This window comes from Perissodus microlepis, chromosome 14, assembly GCF_051167445.1.
Source record: "Perissodus microlepis isolate ML-2025 ecotype Zambia chromosome 14, ASM5116744v1, whole genome shotgun sequence".
Lineage (NCBI taxonomy): Eukaryota > Metazoa > Chordata > Actinopteri > Cichliformes > Cichlidae > Perissodus > Perissodus microlepis.
In genome coordinates this window covers 11,643,368-11,659,421 of record NC_140474.1, presented here as the reverse complement: position 1 = coordinate 11,659,421, position 16,054 = coordinate 11,643,368, and the positions used below count along the sequence as shown (strand labels likewise).

At 41.6% G+C, this 16,054-nt stretch overlaps 1 protein-coding gene across 1 annotated transcript in view; it reads left to right on the top strand.

The window, feature by feature from the left end:
• Positions 1 to 16,054, top strand: part of nxn (nucleoredoxin) — a 67,798-nt gene that overhangs the window by 37,230 nt on the left and 14,514 nt on the right. The window contains exon 2 of the mRNA XM_084951480.1: positions 12,724 to 12,841. Within this exon, the coding sequence (XP_084807606.1) occupies positions 12,724 to 12,841 (118 nt within the window). The remainder of the gene's footprint in view (positions 1 to 12,723; positions 12,842 to 16,054) is intronic.

The window sequence follows — 16,054 nt, the reverse complement described above, 5'->3', positions numbered from 1 at the left end:
GAGAGTGATCATATGATTTACTCATATTTACTCTAAAGCCTTTTGATTCTGCAACTAAACATTTTGTTTTCCTGCTTATTTTATCCCTTTATTTACAAGTGCATTTCTTATGTGATTATTTTCTTCTTTTTTAATCTGTAAGTAAAGCATTCGCTGATCTGCAGATACGCGAAACATGTTTTGAGATGCACAATCCGTCGCTGTTAACATTTCATCACCTTCGTTTTCTCACATTACGTATGTTGATGGTAATTTAGTTGTGGGTGGGGATTCTTTTGAAATGTCGCTGTTAGTGTGTTCAGAGATGCGTCTGAGAATTTGTGGTCGTTATGCAGGACTTTGTTATGTAAGAAACCGCTACACACACATTATCCCTTTCAAGACATCTGCCTTTGATTTTCAAGTATCGTAACTTGTAGAGGTTCAAAGTTCATTGCTAGACACGAAAGGCAGCAGCTGTGGAGCTTTTGATCATATCACGTTTCCAGGAGATGGATGGCTGGCTACTAAATCGAACTTGACATAAGAAGGTTTTTTTTGTATTTTATTTCATTTTATTTTGGGTAACTGCCTTTTTCCAAATGCGAGATGATGTTTTGAAACTCAGCCGAGAAGCCAATATGGACAAATCTGTATAAAAAAAACAAACAAACAAACACAAAAAAGCAAAAGCAAAGCAACCAGAAATTTGTCATTTAAAAACTGAGAAAACTCCATCTGTTGATGATCATGTGATGAGAGTAGTATAGCAGGAAACAAGTTCAATAAACTTTAAAATGAGCTCTGAGTTGATTAACTCTGAGATGAGAACAGCTGATCAGATTAAGTTAGATCTACTCTGAGTATGTTCACCTTGAGCTAGACATGCATGGACAGGAAACCATGAGTCACCATGGCAACGGGTAAATGAAGAGTAGAGCCTTCATTCAAATCTGGTAGATTTACATCAGATTGAGGAATATGAACACGTCATGTCAGAAGAGCCATTTTAATTAGCTACATTCTGGTCATGATTCAGTCAAAGTTTCAAAGTGCCGACAGCATTTAATAACTGAATTTGAGTCTATAAATGCATTTCAGCGTCAAATGTTCAGAACTCCTGTCTGTAGCTGCTTTGACACCAACTTTGTGAATGAGGAAATGAAGGAAGGAAACGAGTGTTCAGGTGCAGCTGGAGGGGAGGAGTCGGACGGAGAGTTTGCTGAAGAAAACCTGCCAGCAAGCAGGTTAAGTTTGGTCTGTTACCACGGTTACTGACTTGGTTGAAAGTACCTGGAAGAGAAAAGTCTGCGTTTCCCTCATCACAGGGTTAACAAACTCTGAGGTTTTCTCTTTAGCTGAACCTGGTTCCTGGAATAGAGCTCGTGTTTAAACATCACCAAACCATCTACAGACTTTGAGGCTTCAGGCCTTTGAAAGAAAACCCTGACTATTCTATTGTTTTGTTGTTGTTTTTTCTTTACTTCTCATTATGATATTAGAGCCCAGTTATGCTCCCCTGAAGGGCACAGAAATGTGTCTTTATGTTATAGACTATGAAAACCATGTGCAGTGTGTAGTTTGCAGAGTGCAGAAAACTGGCTCTGCTTTTCTGACCTGACAGTTCCTGTGTGACAGTTCCTGTGGTTACATTAGGATCCTGTGAAGACCAGGCAACACATTCCTCCTCCTGACTGAACACCGAGTGAGTTCAGGACATATTAACACCTGATAGAAATCCACCTACCCCTTCAGCACTTAGCTGTTCCATCAAATTCCTACAGGTGAAACTAGAGGAAGCCTTAAGAGGGGGGGACGGGACACTTTTCTTGCTATGTTGTCACCACAGTTCTGACCTCAAGGAACATGATGGATGTTTATTTTTAAGCTCAGTGGGGGGTTTGGCTCTGAGCTGCACATCAGACCTTTTTATAACTATTTATAAAGGGAGACATAGCCTCGGGTCTTCTGGCAGATCACCACAGGTTGTTCCGAGGACTCTGCTTCTAAGACGAAGGTGACCTGGTCTATCCGTGAGAGCTCCTAAGGTCTGTAAAGGTCTGCCAGCACTGAGGCTAGCCAGATCAGTAGCATCCTTCAAAGCAAACCTCAAACCAGACTTATACAGGAAAGCATTTTTTACAAGCTGCATTAAAGTTATTCTCTTTATTGCTGTTCTTACCTTGGCTGTCTCCTTGCTGTTGAATTTTTATTTCCATTGTCTTTGTTTCTTTTGATCTACTCCTTTTATTTCTTCTTCTTTTTTTTTTAATCCTGTTTTGCGAGGAACTCTGAATTTAATTGGGACATTGGGGATACCTTTTCACTGCATTTACATCAATTGCAATGTCTTTTAAACTCTTATCTTGAATCATGCAAACTGTCAGCAATGTTTCTATTTTTAATGCCCACATGCTTTAATTAGGAATCATAAGTATAAGGATAATCGAGGGGTTATTCATTTATAACATGACATCATTTTTAAAAAAAAATCTAGTTACTGGAAATGTGCGCAGGGTTTTTCCTGCTGCATTCCAAGTGTTACCGCCCTGATGGTTATTTGATTTGTATGGCGCTTTGTGCAATACTTAATCTGGATGAAATGAAATCTGTACCCATGAGACTCCTCCACTGCCCAATGTGGGCTGATACTGATTGAGAGGGAGCTTATGGAAGTCTGAATCTCTTGCCGCTGCTGTGAAACGTGTCGTGGGGGGTGGAATAAGCCGAGAATAAAGCCTGCACGAACTAGGGGAGGGGGAGCGCTGGGAGATATGCAAGAGGGGCCCAGATGTACAGCTCGACTATAAACTGCACAGGGCCGGTGAGCAGCGACAGCCAAACAGATGTGACTTTTATCTGAGCGTATGACTGGAGGAGGAAACGGGTTAATGGATAGATATAAAGTGTCACCATGTAACCAAATACTGTAGAGCTAAATGTAGCTCAGGTAACGAGCAGAAAGTGGAAGAACATCCTTTCCCTCAGGAAACTGGAACCAGTGCTGTTGTGGCAGGTCATCGTTTGCGTCAGAGCCCACAGCGGTACCATACTGGAGTTGTCAGATAAGAAAATATGGTGGTTGTCAGGCTTACATGGTTGTATGTGTGCTCACATTAACAGTTTGCATCTGTGTTCACAGGCCTTGTTGTTGCCAGTCAGATGTATGTTTTACAAGGCACACCAGACTCAGGGTATCAATGTGATTTATGAGTCTCCTTGCCGGCTGTGTGCAGTACAATGGACCAAAAATAGCTTATTCAAACCCTGACAAGCGCAGATTGTCTCAACTTTGGGGCACTTATTGTGTACAGTGGCATTTTTAGATGTGTTCAGAGATGAATTTGAGATCTAAGTGGACTCTCAATCCCTGAGTGGTATAGAGGTCCCTGACTCTGAGCATAAAGTCTGAAATTCAGGAGAAAAATTCCAGGATGTGACAGCCCCGGCCCAGGCAATCAGTTTATGGGTTTCCCTTATGTGACCGTTAATAGCATATTTACCTCAAACTCAGCTTGCGAAATTGCACTCCATGTTGACCTCCTTTCGTGCCAACGACTGTCTTCACATCTCCTCCACTCACTTCAAGCCAAAACGTGTTTGTTGAGCTGCAAATATGCAAGTAGAAATCACAGAGAGTGACATGTAAATTATGAGATTATGATACTTCAAGTGCACCTTTATGTTTACATGTAATTTGGAGTTTCCTGTGTGATCAAACATGCCTTTTATAATAGCATGCATTTAGTTTATCCTCTCCGTAAATTTGGCCAAATATGCAAGCACCAGGGGGAATAAATGCACTGCTTGGGCCAACTACCCACCTGAATGTGTTATTAGCTGGACTGTAGTCTAAGGTGTTTGGAACCCTTATTATTCACAAAACGCTGATAATGTGTCTGAAATGCTCCCTTTAAATTTCCATAAATATTAATGTGTTGTGTTGTGATTGGATCGCGGATTGAGCTTTGGCTCCGGAAGCCTTCCCAGAGCTTGAGGAGGAGGAGTGGTGGTGGGAGTTAAACGTGAGGTCAAACAGAGGTCACAACAGGGAAGCTGTCTAAGCCCAACACCCCCACACCCCACCCCAACTCCACCAGCACTCCAGGAAACTGGGGTGCCAGAGAGGCAGTAATGTGGAGCCTTATGGGAAGAATTAATGCATGGCTGCTCTGGGTCTATTTGCCGAGTGCAGCTAATGCTGTTTGTGCTGGAAATCTTCTTCTTGTGTGTGTTTTGTCTGGTTATTAATATGGAATGGCTGATTTAATGAGCCCATACAACGTTGCTTCTCCTGTGTTTTCATGACTTTATTTGAATCATTCCATACTGTATTGGATTAGTTCTGAGAGCGTACATGCTGAATTACCTTTTTTACACTGAAACGAACTCAAATCCCAAAATGCACCAAGCTTTCCAAGTCATGAGGTGGCCAATCGCTGCGAGAGCATAATGCCCCTGTTTTTGTTTTTTGTTTTTTGAGAGGGTCACACTAAGGTAACCGATCGAGCTGGTCCAGCTGGTCCAGAGCCAGACCGGCTTTAAATCATCTCTGTGTGTCTGTGAGACCCTGCAGGCTGAGGGCAGTTAACTATAAGCTAAAACTACCTGACAAATCATGTCATGGTGTTCATACAATGAGTTTCTGTCGTCCTGTGTGGGGGCAAATCATTATGGCGCACTTGAGCTGCCCTTTCAGCTGAATTTAATGATTAACCTGCAAGGAATAGTCGCTACCATTTCAGCAACTTGCATACAGTAGAAAGGTGGTGCAGAAATATGAGAATATGGTCTGCTTAGACTATCTTGTTGTAAATCTTTCCCCTTAATTGGAAGCTGTATTAAGTGCTATGCAAGAAAAATATTTACTATATAAAACAGTCACTTTAACATAAGTGCTCGTAGGCGTGCGTGTGTGTGTGTGTGTGTGTGTGTGTGCTATCCCTTCTTTGTAAAGCTGTCATTTCTGTATTTTATAACAAAGCAGGAGTGTGAAAGAGTGTGATACCTAATCAGGAGTCTTCAAAAATGGATTCCTTATATCATGTGATGATCTCACAGCAGCGCCTAGGTGACTGTTTTTAATTTGATTCTCTTTGGATGACGTCTTTTAAACAAATGTGCCTTTTTGCGTGTGGTTAGTTTAGCAACGATTGGTGACTAAAGCAGAGTCAAGGATGCAATTTACATTTTTTCCACATTAGTGTGAACACGGCAAGCGCGTGTGCCTGTGTATGTGTGTTTGTTAGGCTTGTATTTTGTCGTAATGAGGAAGGGATGCAGAGCAGTAAAAAAAACGGAACTGCTATAGAAGGCAGGGGAGACAGGCGGGTCGGTCTAAACACCAGTGGGAGGGAAGAATGCACCCCCCGCAGCCCTGACCTTTGACCTTGCAGAATGTAGGCCTCAGGGGCAATCCCACTCCTGGGGAGAGACAATGCTGCAGATACCTATTGAGCCTGGCTTTTTACTCCTTTACAATGCCCCCCACCCCTTGCTTTTTCCCCCCCTCCTATTGTGTTCTTTACTACATAAAAACTTCTCACCACGCAAGGTCCACGTTTGGATTTGGAGCCTGTATTCAGGGCTTTTGTGCCTCCACACAAGGCTTGAAGCAGGGGGAAAAGAAAAAACGCCTCCCTCTCTCACTTACTCATGTCTTTTTTTTTCTTTTTCTTTTTTTCACTTCCTTTTTTTTTTTTTTGCTGGTTTATTTTCCCCCAAAACAGTCTGACATTCTGGCACCTGTTTTCCTCACAAAACCGCTTATTTATCACTGAATTATTAACCAAGAGCCCACAAAGTGTCTGCCACTTGGTGACATGTCCTGACTTCATGGTGGGGAAGGGAGGGCTGGTTGCTGTAGCAACAAGGAGGGCCTTTATCAAGAAAGTGTGTGGGGGGGGGGGGGGGCAATTTAGCCAGTGTCTCCCATCTGCGTTGTGGAGGATCCACGAATGAAATGGTTGGGCCGGAAAATGTTACAGGATTAGTGAAATGGACAAGAGCAGGAAGACTTTTGCATTGAAGAGGCATGATGTGATGCTTTCAGCGCTGCAATTTTTGGGAGAAGTGCATTTGCTCATCACAATGGCTGTGTATTATGGAGTACGATGAGCTCTGTAATGAGCACAGTGGAGCAGCCTGGAGAGAGTGACCTGTACTTTTTGTATTTCAGAAATATAGATGACACCCAAGGGAGGGGAGGGGGGGTGTAATATGGTAGAAAATGAAAAAGCTGGTTAATAACTTTTTCAAATTTGTGCAAGAATAAGTTGCAGTAATCCCCTAAAAATGCAATCGCAGTTCTTTTAGGATGTTTTATGTTGAACAGAACGATACACATATGCGAAACAACATGAAGCTGAGGAGTATTAAGAGATCCGTCATCACACAGAGAAAGGGCAGCAGCTGTCACAGGGTTTTAAATGTGCATCTCCCCATCAGGGGAGCCGCAGCACTGAAGAGTCTCGACTGGGTAAAGCGATAGTCAGGTCAGAGGCACACAGATGGAAGCTCTGAGTAACACACGTTAGCGGGTGTAGTGAGGGGCTGAAGTATGGCTGAGAAGTGGGAGGGGAGGGCTTTCTTTGTAGCCCTAAAGAGCAGCAACAGCGTTTTGAAGTGGATACAGGCAGTTGCTGAGAGCCTCAGGAGCAGATTGAGCAAAGGCGGGGTGCAGCATGGAGGAATGTAAGCCAGAGCCGGCTGCAGGGGCCCCGGCCAAAAGGGAATCGCAGTGTTGTAGGAGCTGAGGGAGCAAGCAGGAGAAGCTTGTTTCTCATCTGTCTTCAACCTGAGGACTGAGAAGGGGAGAAAAAATGCTGTGTTTTAGATTCTAACCTGCAAGCTGCCTTCAAAACTGACACATGACGAATGACCTGTTGATGCTGTGGTGCACAAACATGTTAGTTTGAATCCTTTTAGCGATGACGTTATACATGTTGCACGGGTCATGGCTTGATTTCTAAAAAATAATAAAAGAGCACATAGAGAGTTCAGTCCAGTCCAGCCTGATTTCTCCTGTGGGCCTTAACAGTAAATCTTTATGGTTGGAGATCACACCTCCCGCATGCACTTCTAATAAAACGGTCCCAGTTAAAGACAAATGGTTTTGTGGAACATGCCTTAAGGGCCGTGATCTGTCCATCAGATAACCTCCTGCACAAATGGCTTTATGCACTTAACGATAACGATTAGTGGAAGGCCATCGATCACTTGAGTCTTATCTGTTCATTGACAAATGTATTTATTTTATTTTGAAAAGGCCGCGATTGTAAAACAGTATACAGAGGAAATTATACAATTTCATTTTACTGTTAATTGTGTGGAAAGGATTGTTTTTCACTTTTTCCCAGCAATAAATCATGCCACTAAATTCCCTGTGAGATGAGTCAAGCGCCTATAAGGGGTTTTTAGCCTGACAATGAACACCACTGAGAATTCCTAAGTAGGTTCAATTAAATTCGTTAAATCTACATTTTAGCTTCGGCCTTTTTTTTTCTTTCTTCTGTTTTCACACGTTACCAATTTGATTATCCCCATTTGTCCCTCATAATACTCAAAGATGAAGAACTGAGCTGCTATCAACATCACAGCATGATATCTCTTATGTCTTCTGTTGTAAAGGGCTGGCTTTCCTTTGTAGTGGCACAGTTGTAATAAAGCAGCAATGGGAGCGTCTGGCAGACGCCTCAGGCCAGACCGGTCCAGTGAAAGCAGATCTGTGAGGAGATGGAGCTCAGATAATCAGAGATGAATTGGGAATGTTGACCAGAGAAATTTCTTCCACTCTAGTTCTCTCAACAGAGTGACACTCTCCCCTCCATATCCACTGTTTAGAGGCCCACCAGTTACTGACTGAGGCCAGATTTCAGGACAGGACAGGGGTTTTAAAGGGGGACTAAGTCAAAACTAAAGCAGATGTGTGTGGATTTTAGAAGCCAGAGCATTGAGGGTCTTTAAGTGCAGAAAGTTGCCATAAAGTGCAACAGTGCAAAGCAGCATGAAAGCGATCGCCACGCATGACAGTTAACACGGAAATGTGGATCTCATGGGATTGGGTTTGTTTCACGGCTTCCTTTTTTTCCCTTTGACTCTTTTTCACTCAGTCTAGTATGGATACAGGAAGATAAATTAATGCAGTCAATGATCCCATCAAATAACATCTAAAAAGGATCAGGATTTTCTTTGATCAGGAAGATTTCCGACCCTGGAATATTCATGCACACATGCCCCCCACCCCCACCTCAGTGGGCTGATTCGCTCTTTCTCTGGATGTGAATCCGCAGCCATGCGTGATCCAATTAGTATGATGAGCACAGGGTGTAGAGCGAGGCTAATGTTTGCATGTCCAGGAGAGTAAATGGATTCTTAGAATGGATTTCCAGCTCCCTTGAGTCTTAGCGGTTTGTGGCCTCTCTGCAGGAACTATTGGCATAGTTAAACCACTGTGTAACTATATGGCCAATCCTCCTGCTTGGCTCTATCATTATCCAGTCTGTTGATATGGATAATGAATAGTGGCCCCCTTAGACAAAACTAGAAATGGTGGCATGTAATTTTGATGCCATTCAGGCTACACACATTTTACCTTATAATTGGCCACTGCTATACTGTTTGTTTTAGATTATGTATGTCTGCAGCAGGAGTCTGTTTAAAATCATACAGCTAAGTATGCGAAGTAGTAATGTGTATTTTAATGATTGGTTACCCTGCTGGATATTTCTTAAATCATTATGAGTCAGATTGGAATGAGTATTAGCTTACAATCAAACACAGACACACAGGAAGTGGTCACAGGTTTATTCCCTTCCATTCACCATACTGTAAAAACGCTAGTCGCACTCTTGATATAATTTGGAAACCGTCTGGAGGAAAAAAGACACACGATGAAGAGTGACAACAATATATTGGAAATGAAGATCAACACAGCCGCTGTAACCCCCCCATTATTATTTTTTTTTTTTAAGCACATTTTAAGGCACTGTGCTTGGACGACGGGGTTAAATGCTAACCTTAGCAGGACTGCAAGATGCATCCATAAAAAGTATTATGTAGTATTTCAGCATAGTCTAGAATGGGGACAGGAAAATGAATGTAGGTAGAAAACTCGGGAAGCAGATGGCTAAGCAATATAAAAATAAAATGCCTGATTTTAATTAATCAAAACTGGAGCACAGACTTCTTGGATGGTGTGCTAATAAAATCAACTACATAGCAAGCCATGTCTGTGTCATAGATGTATTAAAATTAATCTTAAAGTGTGGGGGGGAGGCAACAACACCACAAACCCAGTTCAGGTGCAGTTCAGTCAACTGAGTTGGTAGACTGCTCGTATTTGGCCACTTGTGTCTGTCAGATTTAACTGTTAAGTTATTTGTTACAGTGTTAAATTGGTCTGTTATCCTACTTTTTCCCGTCATTGTTACATGAGTCTGTGGGGATTCACTCACATTTGTAGCCAGCCTCAGGTGACTGGATGAGGACCTGCAATTTTTGGGTTCTAATAGGCAGCTGACTAACAAAATAATTTGTCATCTTAATCTTGCCAAGACAATAAACAAGTGTTCTTCTCTCTTTTCTTCAAAGTGAAACATAAGGATGCTTTTTGTTGAACATCAGACTAAATAAAACCGGACAAGATTTGTGGGGGGGCATGTTCCCGTTTTTACAACCTGTCATGTCAGCTTGCGCATTTACTGTCTGAGCTATAATGGATAGCTTGTACCTCTGCACAATGAAACTGTGTTTTTTGGGAGGGGGGTGAAAATAGATCACTGAGGCATATGATCCTCATGTTTTCTATTCATGAGGATAAGAGGCTAGAGCGGTTGCTACAAAAGCCAACATCTTGTAGAAAGATTAAAGTGGATGACAAGAAAAGGTGACAACACACGGCTGTGATATACATGATTCCCACTTTTCTGTCAAGGTGCTAAAATTGGGCTGAGTTCTGCTTGTTTGTTTGACTCGGGTGTGCGCATCCTTTGCCGTTACAAGGTTATTCTTCCATCCTAACAGCCTGTTCATGTTGAGGACAGATCTAATCTCTTGAAAGATTTAACATCCTGGGCTACTCTGATCTGCGGCCAAATCATCAGAAGGATTCAAGGATGCTGTGGATTGGTGGGAATACAAAGAGGAGGGTTTGGTTTTGTGTCGGAGGCTGCTGGATAAATTTCAGAGCCTTACCAGTCAGTCCACGACCTTCTTTCTTTACTCCTGCAAGAAGCATCCCTGCACTTCAGGAATCTTAACATGATCTCAGAGGATGCACGTGAATCTGTCATGTGTTGGTCTGTATGATCATCTAGATGATGGACTGGAGAGACACAGAAGACAAATATTTACTGCTGAACTCTTAAAGTTGTGAAGTATTCAGAGTAAGTTGGCCTTATCGCCAAAGCCAGTGAGATTCTGTTGTCCAACAGCAGTTTATTTCAGTACTGAAAAGACTGTTTCCAAGTGGATGTTCAGATCTTTCTTTGTACTCTGCTGCTGCTGCCCACCTCAGTGCAGCACCACTCTAAATCTTCTTCTCTCATCTCTCTGTTCTTTGGCTAAATCTGGCTCTCAAGTTGACATTATCAGTCTGAATGACAGCAGCAGAGCGAAATGGCTGTGCAGAGGCAGCAGTGTGCTGCTAGCTTTCGGAGACAGTCACACTTAATGCCTCTAACCCCATCAATTTGTGAGCAGAGATTGAGTTTCCAGAAGAGCATGAAGTGTGTGGTAAAGCTGTTGACTGTGGCAGACACTGAAGTTTGCTTTTGAGGGAATTCCAGACCGACATAGTTGAGAGGCTCCGGGTCGTCTTGTCCAGCGAACAAACCGTCTGACCTCTGTCATAGGAAGGTCGTGCGGTTGACCTGTGCTGTTAACAAGGGGGCATGAAAAAACAATCGCACGTATGATCAGTCTCTCAACCAAACTATCATAATAAATCGGCGCTGCAAAGAGCATACTGACCTGCTAGAGAAACGTACTCGGCGGTAGCTGCTGATTGAAGTAACAGGCACAAGACTTCTTGGCTTGGAGTGTGTTAACACCAACAGCAGCTAAAACAACTCTTCAACAACATAAAGAATAGAAATATAGTGTTGGATCTCCTCAGCAGGTCCATTTGTGACTCTATGGTCAGACCCTGCAATCTGATGACCCCAATAATCCGATGAACTCCTATAAGCAAGCACTTGGTCACAGTGGGAAGGAAAAAATCCGTTTTAATAGGAAGAAGCCTCTCATCTGCCACGACTGGTTGGTGGTGTGAGAAGGGAGACAGAACAGGCTGTGGAGGAGAGCCAGAGATTAATAATAACCAATGATTAAATGCACAGAGAGAGGTGAGTGAAGAAGAAATACTGCATCGTGGGAAGTCCCCGGCAGTCTAGGCCTATTACAGCGTACATAAGGGAGAATTCAGGGTAATCTGATCCAGTTTTATCAAAAAGGAAAGTTTTAAACCTGGTCTTAAAAGTAGGATCGGGGCTTGACTATTCAAGACCTTGTATGTGAGGGGAAAAAATATCAATATCCTTGCGATTCCATTGCATGTTTACGTCTACACCTAGCAAGCATTGTCTGTGTGTCTTTTGCACTTTGCAGTCGAGTAAAAACAATGTGCAGTGCCTCTCAGTGAGGCGTCACTGCTGTACGAACAGTGATGATAAAACCAAAGGGCAGTGAAGTCACTGTTTTCACAAAGAGTGCAACAAAAGGTTTTCATCAGCCTGGAGCTCAACAGTAAGCAAACTCCAGGCTTACCGCACTGAGCGGTGCTCATTTCATTTGACTGTTTAGAAGTGTTTAGCTTTGTGCAGCAGGAAATAATTTATGACAGCAAGCAAAGTATGTGTTTATATCTCAAAGATGAACTCGCTGCTCTAGTTTGACTATATTTCAGTAGATACATGATTTCCAGCAAAGGTTTTTTGTCATATTTTGAACTTGAAGACGCAGTGTGTGTTTATTAAAAATGTTTTATAATATGTATTTTCTTTTTCCGTTCTGTATTTAAATTTTTCAAGCTGGTTTCAGGTTTTCAAGCAAAGAGAACCTTTTCCTCTTCTGTAGATGCTGAAGCAGCAGCGCTGCACAGGGATGATTGCTGCTCTTTACAAGACAGGGCTATTTTCCATTCACAGCGTAGGACTCTTCCTCTGATATGGAAAGTGAGCCTCAGAAAATGCTTGATCTGCTCTTTGATGTTAAGCACTATGCTGATCTCTGAACTCGATGAATAGCGTCAGTTCACACACAGATCTCTGTCTGTAAAGGGTCTTATCTGGCTTTATGAGATGGTTAATATCATCTTGGCATATAGGAAAGTATTATGATTAAATTTAAGGCCAATGAACGTTCATAAAAGCCTACAAAGGTATGAGTCGCTTATGTTGCGCACTTCCTTTTACTGTTATTCATGATGCCGCAGGGACAGCACATCTGTGCTAGTTCACCTCAGGGCTGCCTGCACTCTCCTACTATTTTCATTCTGTTTTTGTAGTCCATAGGGTTTATTTTAAATGACAGAGGAGGTATTTATGCTAAAACAAATAAAATACACCAACATTTGTTTTCACTGTAGTACTCCAGGTGCACACATTGCATCATTAAACACATAGTTTTAGACCGTTTTGTGCTGCTTTTCCAGCTTGGAAATTGAATTAAATACAAATCTGTTCCCTGAAGTGTTATCAATCCACATTTTCCAACCACTCCTTATCTTTTTTTTTCTGCTTTCAGATGAAGCTGTGGAACAAGTATAAGGTAACCAGTATCCCATCTTTGGTGTTTGTGGACGCCTCCACGGGGAAGATCGTGTGTCGAAATGGTCTGCTGGTGGTCAGAGATGACCCCAAAGGTGAGCTCAAGCATCTAGAGCTACAAACACACACACAGGCCACAATATTAGTAAAACCATGTGGCTGATTTATTTTTATTTCCTAACCTCAAGCTCTGACTCTAATCCTCTTTACTGAATGGTTAACCCTAACCCCAGTTCAACCCTAGAAATATGACTGTTTAATGAGGTAATGGGAAGACGTTTTGAGGGTCAAAAGGACAAACATAATAGATCAGTTTCTCGCACAGTTTGTCTGTCATAGCTTATAGCGCTGAATTCTTGGTGGGTAGCAATCATCAGTCACTCTTGGCTGAGAGTAATAAGCAAGCGGCATAACTCATTGAGAATTGCATACTGACTTCACACCAGTCTATCTTCTCTACTGTAACACTTGTCACTTCCAAATGTATCTCATGAAACGGCAGCAGCTGGGCTGTAAAATTCCCTCTGTGGCAAAAGGGTATGAATGAGCAACTTGAATAGCAAACTTCAAGATAAGAAGATGTTAAGTTTCTATCTGCATGTGAAGAAAAACATGCTGCATGCGTGAGCAAAATATCTTCACAGTGAAGATAAACAGTCGCTCGTGTAAATTCTTTAGTCAGGTGGAAAAACAAACCCTCATGGGGAAGAGAGAAAATATGGAAATGTATTTATGGTGTTATTAGAAATGTTGGATGCTAGACTTAAAGATGGCAACCCTTTCAGTCTTGTTAAAACTGCCCAGCTGGCATCTTCCTGTTTCTTTCCCACACACAGTTTAAATCAAATATAGTAACCAAACACCTTCTTGGGCCTTACAAAAGGTTACTGTATCAAATTCTAAAAAATATTTCATCTGAGGTTTTATGAAGGGGGCGAAAAGGCTTCTTCTTTTTTTTTTTTTTTTTTTTTGTAATGATTGTTTTGTGTTCATTGTGCACAAGCTGAACATGGAGCTCCTAACAACCTGGTTTAGCCACTACATCAGAATAGTTTCACAGGCCAGTGCTGTTCAAGCTTGGATTTGTTCCAGTGCTGCACACTGCACGTGGGCACTGTTCATACCCTCCTACTGAGCTCATGAGATTTAACCCAAGAATGACAAAAAAAACCACTCTCCTTGCCTGTTAGTGCATCTTTTCCAGTGTTAAAAACCATAGGTATAAAAGTCATAAGATGAATAATTTCTCTTTATTTGTTGCATATTGGACAGTTTATCTTTTTTTTTAATGGTAACAGTAGGATGATTTCATGCTGGAACACCTTTAAAAAAAGATTATTATTATTATTATTATTATTATTATTATTATTAAGACACTAACATAAACAGCTCAATAATGATTTCCCATCACACCAGCAACTACTTTAGAACCACCAAGAAACTGGCAAGCATGTCTTTGGACAGGTTCAAACTTTCTTGCTGTGAGGTGATCGATGCACCATCGTGCTGTTATACTGGCTAACTCATCAAATCACACCTTCAGGTTGGTTAGCTAATGTCCTACCCTCTTCTAGTTTAGTCTGTGGTAAATGGACTATAATTTATATAGCTTCTTTTTTTTTTTTTCTTTTTTTTCCCCCTTTAAACTCATCTAGCAAGCAAAGCACTTTTTACACTCCAAGCTACATCCACAGAACTACTATTCAAGACCCTCTCTAAATCCTGAGCCCGGGTAAACAACAAGACTTCAACCACAGGTGAGAATTGGGTAACCAGTGAGGAGTACACGGGGTCCATCCAAGAGATTGGACTGAAATAAATACTACACAATTAGTATGACTTCTGAACTTGACTTGCTGTATCCACTGGCAAGGTGAGATGTGTAAGATCACACAGTCCTTGAGATCAGTCAGTGTCTCTAGGCCCTCGGAAAATACCGGTAACAAGGGAGGAAAAAAAAAAAGTGTATTCTCCAGGTGGTTGCCGAGGTGTTGTTGCCAGCTGCTAAGTGAAATTGGTCGCAATTAAGGTGCTATACCAAAAATACATATTTCCCGCCTGCTTTTTTTATGTGTCATTTTGCTTGGTAGACGGTGACTCATCTGCAAACTACTAATCATCACACAATTTTTCCGTTGCACTTTTTACAATTTTGCTATCACTCACCATTAAAAACTAAAGGTGACCAAAGCGATCATCTTTTTTTTTTTCTCTCTAGTGACCTCATGGTGTCATGGTTCACACCAATCATGTTGTTTTGTTTTGTTTTCTCTTCTGCAGTGTAATCTTTTTAATTCAAATTTATGTCACATGCTTCCTGTAAATACTTATTTATTATCTGTACGTAAACCACAGCCAAGCGTAACAATTTGAGATATTTATTTATTTATTTTACTTCTGTTTTCACTCAGTTTTCTATCTGCTAATTGAAAATGTGCATTTAAATTCTTCATGTAAATTCTTAGTTTTATAAGCAATAAAAATATCCAGCCTACCACATTGGGTTCACACCATAAATAAGTCGTTTAAGTTAACCAAAATGTAATGAGCGCAGTAACTAAGGTCAGACCCACATTAACTCGCACACAACACACACCTCAAATTCCGGGTGAGGATTTACTGTGGATATATTGCCCAGTCCCATCATTCAGCATTTGTCTGAAGCATTTTGCAATAACTTTCCCCCCCTCGTGTTTGAGTTAATGCCGCTATAATTATGGTGCCGTGTGAATATTATAGCGTGTCCATGTCTCACATTCTAGTCTTCGAAACCTATAATTTCTGCACTTTGAAGTGGAGATGGAGAATTAACAAGAGTGGGCTTGCATTCCTTTCCTGTATTGAGGGTGTCCATCTGTGGCTGAGACTTAATATATCTCAATATTTTAAAACGCTGCCTCTTCAAAGCCTGTTAGGTCAGTATGACTCGTGTCATGTGAGAGGGAAGAATAGCAGCCATGTGAGGACTGTGACAGATTTCACTGTCTGTCTAATGAAAGCTGGTCCAGGCCTGCAGTGATATTTCCACAGTTCATTAACTAGATGTGAGCTGAGAAGATATTAAATTGGTGGCTTCAGTAGCAAAGAGAGCCACCAGCACTTCAGGAAGTTTTGCATCTCTTTGAAATAAAAGGCTGTGCTTTTTTTTTTTTCTTTCTTTTTTTTTTTTAAACATCAGATTTTTAAATTTGATGTATTAGGCTGTGGACGGTTCCTAATGTGACAAATCAATTCAGGTGCAACAGCCATGGCTGGGAGAGGTAAAGGGCAGCAAAAAGTTCGCGTACGCTGACAGTCGGAGGGGCGGG